The 6,000-nt window shown below is 34.6% G+C and overlaps 1 protein-coding gene and 1 long non-coding RNA gene across 2 annotated transcripts; both read right to left on the bottom strand.

Annotated features, from left to right (window-relative positions):
* Positions 1-225: 225 nt before the first annotated feature.
* On the bottom strand, positions 226-3,191 carry LOC120166329 (mitogen-activated protein kinase kinase 6-like). The gene is made up of 8 exons (XM_039175608.1): positions 3,085-3,191; positions 2,789-2,873; positions 2,181-2,315; positions 1,649-1,873; positions 1,350-1,532; positions 982-1,205; positions 539-584; positions 226-438 (listed from the first exon to the last, which is right to left on the bottom strand). The coding sequence occupies exons 1-8, from the start codon at positions 3,156-3,158 to the stop codon at positions 346-348; spliced, it is 1,065 nt and encodes a 354-aa protein (XP_039031539.1). The 5' UTR covers positions 3,159-3,191; the 3' UTR covers positions 226-345.
* Positions 3,192-3,759: 568 nt separating this feature from the next.
* Positions 3,760-4,743, bottom strand: LOC120166330. Its single transcript, XR_005519917.1, has 2 exons — positions 4,500-4,743; positions 3,760-4,079 (listed from the first exon to the last, which is right to left on the bottom strand). It is a non-coding gene; the product is annotated as an uncharacterized LOC120166330 (long non-coding RNA).
* Between the last annotated feature and the right edge of the window lie 1,257 nt (positions 4,744-6,000).

The following is a 6,000-nucleotide window of genomic DNA, read 5'->3' as shown; positions in this document are numbered from 1 at the left end:
AGCGTACACCATTTTCATTTTCAACTAAAAATGTAACCCTCAACATAAACATTGTTATAATGTGAAACCTTGATATGATATAAAAGCATAAAATGATAACCATTTTGCAGGCTTTGCTTTTTTCGTTTCATTTTAAGAGTTTCTGCCCGATATATTCTGCATGGAAATTTCTTCAAATACATGAGCAATTAAGGGGAGAAATTGTTATATCCATAAGGACCAACATATTCATATCTGATACACACTTGAATTCGAGTAACATAAATGTTACAAACTTCATTATAAGGGTTTAAAGAAGGCAGAAAGAGAGAGATGACAAAATCAATTCTACATTCCAAAAGCAAATTATCTTGGGTAATTCACAGGAGGTTCCAAGCTACCTACCAAAATCCCAAGGTCGATGTCTTTGTCTTCGAACTTTTTGATAAAGGGGTGACTCTGCATTAACAAAAGAAGTGGCGATCAATATAATTCCTGACAAGTTGATACAGTGATAAATTTTGACATGCTCATTACCAAATCGCCACGTTAAACTTACCAAGAGGTCCAAAGATGATGCTCTTTCTCTAGGGTTCTTCTTTATGCTAAAAAGGGGAAGGGAACAGACAAATTAGAAAGCTGTTTAAATAGAAAATGGCGATGTAAAGGATGAAGCAAATAAAGAAATGAAATTGTGGTATATAAGCTTGCACATGAAAATAAAATGAAGTCCAAATATATTCTCTTCAAAGAAAATTGTAGTATATTACGGTATACTCCACTTATTAGACACGTAAAATGAGCCGTTGAGGATAAATGTATCGGATTGTAATGATGTTAGTAAGGTAAGAGTACATCACTCAATGAACTTGTGCATCAATATCAGATAAACATTGAAGAGGGTTGCAAGCTATGGCAACAGAATTCCGGGAACCAAGCACTTACTTGATAAATGAATTTGATGAGATGATATAATATGTAGTAAACGTTTTAAGCATTTACCAGGCCGATACAAATGAACAGAACTCTGGAGAAAATTGATCTGATGGAGCAGTTGGTGGAGGCTTCTCCACAATGGCCTGCAAGAGCTCATAAAAGCTAGGCCAACTTTGCTGATCTTCAGATTGCATATAGGGGAAACGTCCAATAGCACATTCAAGCACTACCATTCCCAAACTCCATATGTCACTGCTATAGTCATAAGTGCTCCCACTGATTCTCTCCGGCTACAATTAGAAACAAGAAGATCAAGGTTAAAGTTTTATATAAAATCTTAGAGAAAATAGGCAGGTTAAGCAAAGTGAATCACTAGATGAATGACAGATCAAAGTTTTATAGAGTAATTTAAGAAGTGTGGACATTTCACATACCGACATATAGTTGTAAGTTCCAACAAATGTATCTCTCTTGCCCATAGAGCTTGCTAGCATTGCACTGACACCAAAATCAGTGATCTTCACTTCCCCTTTATGGTTTACCAATAGATTGGATGGTTTGATGTCCCTGTGTATTACATGCCTTTCATGATGCAAATACACAAGTCCCTGTAGAACCTGAAAAACAAAAAAATATATATATACCAGTAGAAAGAAGAACTCACTTGTTTGGCTGTTGATATAACTTTGTTTAGGTCATCCATAGAATTTCAGTTCACAAAAAGGAAGAATACCTGCTTACACACAACTGCAAGATATGGTTCAAGAATTGTGTTAACTTGTCTGATCACATCAGCCAGAGATCCACGGTCCATGTATTCTAGAACCAGGGATATGGCCCCATTGTGGTAGAAAGAATGATAGCAAACAACAACATGTGAACATTGTGATGCTTGGTTTATTTTTAGCTCCTGCACAATTTGCTTGCGAATTTCCTCTTGTATGTTCATTTGAATGACCTGCAGTTAATAGCAATAAACTTATAGGAGCCTGTTTTCCTTCATTTAACCACCGTGTTGCAAACATTTCAAAAAAAATTACTACCACATAATATTTAAGTCAATATTCAAGCAGATATAGTGCAGTGATAGTGAAGATGTTTAATGTTAATGAAAACCAGGAAAAATGTGAACGCCGTTTATGAGGATTTTGTGTCCCAGTTCTAGAAATCAAACACTCATGAAGAAATGGAACATGGCTTCTACTATATGTAGATCTGCAATAAAATAAGACTACATTTATGGTATGTCAGTCTTGAACAATTACCTTCAAGGCAAACAATCTTCCATCCCATTTGTGGCGAACAAGTTGAACTACACCACCACTTCCCTTACCGATAACTTTGATGGTCTCGAGGTCTTCCAATGAGAATTCAAAATCAAGCTCCTTGCCATCAGAAGGCTGCTCAAAGGACCCAAAAAGAAAAAGAATGTCTTGAGTCCTCAGAAAATTGATACCAAAAGGCTAAAGGTTAAATAACTCTATGCGAACTTCGGAACTTGAACATGCACTGCTCTATCACAACTAGCTACCAACATGTTTCAAACTAAAACCACAAACACAAAGCACTCAGACTTTGGGAGATGGGGATAACATGGATTTTTGAAGAGCTAAATAAGGGAAAACAATTTGAAGTGTTTTACTAATCAACTGAAGAAGCAAGAAGATCGTGAACAGATAATTTGGATAACGTTGTCATTGCCTCTCAATACTGCACAGCGCCCTTTCAAACAAAGGTGCACTTGCAACACAATACTAAATTACTAACAAAAGAAAAAAAAACAATTGAGTTACAGTTTTCTGTATGGACATACCAGAAGTGAATTCCGAGAACAAAGTAGTAAGAACCCCCTATTTTAGTTAAAGGAACTTACTCGATAATCTTTCTCCTCGGAAATAAGACGCAACCCTTTCTGATTTAGAAGCAAATCCCCATCATGAAATGTCCCACTCGCCGTCCTGAACACATTATAGTAAAAGATATTCATATTCAAAATATCCCCACCGACATTTACCGGCAGAGAAACAAGAGAAAATGAGACGGAAACAATGAATCATCAAGTCATACACTTTTATTCAAGAAGCGATTTCTAGTAAACTAAAAAGCGACACTTTGATCCAAAATCGAAGCCACCTTGAAATATGCTTAATAGGAAACGAAGAAACTTACAAGAAAGAAGAGATTGGGGTTTCTTGAGCTGGAACAGAGAGCTTCAATTGCTGCAATGGCTTCTTGCTCTTCATTTTCTTTTTATTTCTGAAAGATCTTACTCAACCGTTCAGTTAGGGTTTTTTTATAGAAATACAAATGGTAGTGCTTTCTTCTTCTTTTTTATAATGTTTTTTTTTTTTTGAGAGAGTGAGGATGGATTCGTTATAAATTCAAACGGGAAAGACCGCGTACAAATTATTCAATCTTTTTCTATATTTTAATCTTAATTCAAATTTCATTATAGGTAAAATAACTATTTAGTCCCTGTCTTTTATTATTTTCTGTCGGAATGATCCCTAGGGAATAAAAAATTAAATTAAATTTCGTCAATAAAGTTGTCTAAATGTATCAAATAAACAAATAAAGTTGTTTAAGGCTCACATTGTACCCAACTCGAATTATCGTGTCTAGATATTATTTTATTCAATTCGAATTAGTTTGGTCTTGAATCTACTCCAATGACAATTTGTAGATCAAAGTGAAAATATTCTTTAGACGTTGGTTTTTAGTACATATCTGGTGAGATAACATAAAAATGTAGTGTGTATTGAAAGAAATGGCTAAAATCGGCAATTTTGATCGCGAACAATCGCATATCCGAAATGGAAAACGCTGCCAGCGGAGCGATTTAGGTAACTATGGTATAAACCACCTAGAACACTTCATTTAACCACCCAAACCAAAATCCAAAATGAGTAGAAAACACATTGTTTTATCACCATTACAAACACCGACCATTTGGTTTCGGAAACAGATTCCGTCGAGTTTCAACTGCATCCAACCATGGAATCGGGAAATGGAGGATATGGGTTTGTATAGAAATAAAGAAGAATTGAACAAATAAGGAACACCAACAGAGATCAAACACCCTGGTCAAGGAGATAATCACCAAGCTTTTCGACAACCATGTTGCACTGGCCGGGAGACATTGGTTCATCGTAGATTCCGATAAGCTGCATGTAAAAAAAAAAACCAACAAGAAAAAACATCGCAATGTAAAAAAAACCAACAAGAAAAGACAAGTGCATACAAAAAGCAACAAGAGCACAGCATCAATGTACCAAATTTAGAGTAATTAATCGGGAATTAAAATCACTCGATATGTTGAAGTGCTGCATAAGTTTGAAAATGATGTTTTGGGATTCCTCCAATAAAATTGTTACGAATATTCACAAAGAAAATGGCAATAACATCGCAATAAATTCTCTAAATCTTGAAAATAACCCTGAACTTTTCGGGCTGGATCAAGATGGAATTCGGCTCATAGAGCTAGAAATTGTACTTCAAACAAAATTTTAGAAGATCAAATCTACTTTGAGTACTAATAATGTAAGATGGACAAAGGAGAACTAAAAACAGATGAAGAATATCACCTTCTTCCCTCGAATAACGGCTCCCGGTTCACCTTGGATCACCATGTATTTTGTGCCACCAAGGTATAATCCAGTTGGAGCAAGTGATCCAGGTTCAGCAAAGTCATTCGTGATCGCATTCATTTCTTCTTGCTTGAACTGAAATTAACATAAAAACTAGAAGCAATAAGCACATATTGATTTAAAAAAGGAGCAGAATGCATCGAATTTTACTCTTAGAAGCTATCTAAAATGAACTTTAAACTAGAAAATCGAAATAAACAGGATTAGCACTCTCTGATAACTATTATCATCATTGCTAAAACCATGGCCATTTGCAGAGATCCTTTAGCATCTAAAACTAAGAAAAATAAACAAAGCCAGATATCAATACAGATTCTCAATCCATAAAAGGATAAATCAGATTTATTATCGGCAATGAGTGAAAAAACATCGATGCTTTTGGAGCAAATCAGTTCAGCGACTGAAATTCAATTATATAGCAAACAAATCAACTTATTGAGAACATCAGCCTATTTTTTTCACTTTTCAGATAACTAACCCCAAAATTGGCAAGGGGTGAAGAAAATCCAAAGGGTGAAGAGTTAAAAGGAGAAGAAAACCTGAGGAAACTGGAGCTCTGGGCCCAAATGCTGCCGTCGTGGACGACGATAGCAGCGGCAGAGAGATGGTTCCCTTCAATTTAGCACATCAAGTGATCATCTACATACGATTGCCACGACATCTTCTTCTTCGTAGATTTTTTTTTTTTTTTAAGTTTGAAAGTTAAGAAAAAGGCTCGAAAATGTCCGACTTTAAAGAGACGAAACTGAGCTGTGAGAGGGACACGGAGATACAGCACTGAAACCACGGGATCTGTCGGCCTTTTATTTTCAGTCAAATCCCTCTACTATGTGAAAATTATAGATATAATTCTTAAACTTTAATTTTATTACATTTAGTTTCTTCACCTTTCAAATTTTGAAATTATGGTATAAAAATTATGATTTTGATTTAAATTATAATAGTGAATTATATTTGATCAAATTTTATTATTAATCCAATAGATTATATATAATGTTTGTTCTCCAAGTGTTTTCTTATCTTTTTGGTTCTATTTAAACATAATTTTAATCTAAATTACAAGTATAGTACTTTTAAATAAGAGCTAAAGTTAATGTAGTGATTAGACGTGAGAAGAATTTTAACAAGGTTTTGAGTTTGAATCATAATTTCATTCATCAAACAATCAGACCCATCACTTTGTGACACACGTAATCAGAGTATTATTAATACATCGCGACCGATAATCATTTTACACGTTTTTTTTTAATTTGAATGATTAAAATAAAATATTTGATGGTTAGATTATCATTTGTGTAATTATCCTATATTTAATTTTTGTTTACTTAAACCATATCTATTGGGCCGAATCGGTCACTCCACAAAGAACACCTGGTCCATTACGAGTTCAAACCAAGAAAGCCTAAGAATTTAGTTGGCAATCTTGTCATGTCTCTAT

The sequence above is a fragment of the Hibiscus syriacus genome, unplaced genomic scaffold (assembly GCF_006381635.1).
Source record: "Hibiscus syriacus cultivar Baekdansim isolate YM2019G1 unplaced genomic scaffold, ASM638163v2 tig00111634_pilon, whole genome shotgun sequence".
Lineage (NCBI taxonomy): Eukaryota > Viridiplantae > Streptophyta > Magnoliopsida > Malvales > Malvaceae > Hibiscus > Hibiscus syriacus.
Note: the sequence above shows the minus strand (reverse complement) of the source record. Positions and strands in the feature narration are given on the sequence as shown.

Excerpts from the sequence above, each read along its gene's own strand:
- LOC120166329 (XM_039175608.1), bottom strand. The coding sequence starts at position 3,158 with ATGAAGAGCAAGAAGCCATTGCAGCAATTGAAGCTCTCTGTTCCAGCT. Across the intron at positions 1,206-1,349 it reads GAACTTACAACTATATGTCG|CCGGAGAGAATCAGTGGGAG; the intron begins GTATGTGAAATG and ends TTCTAATTGTAG. Across the intron at positions 585-981 it reads TGTTCATTTGTATCGGCCTG|CATAAAGAAGAACCCTAGAG; the intron begins GTAAATGCTTAA and ends TCCCCTTTTTAG.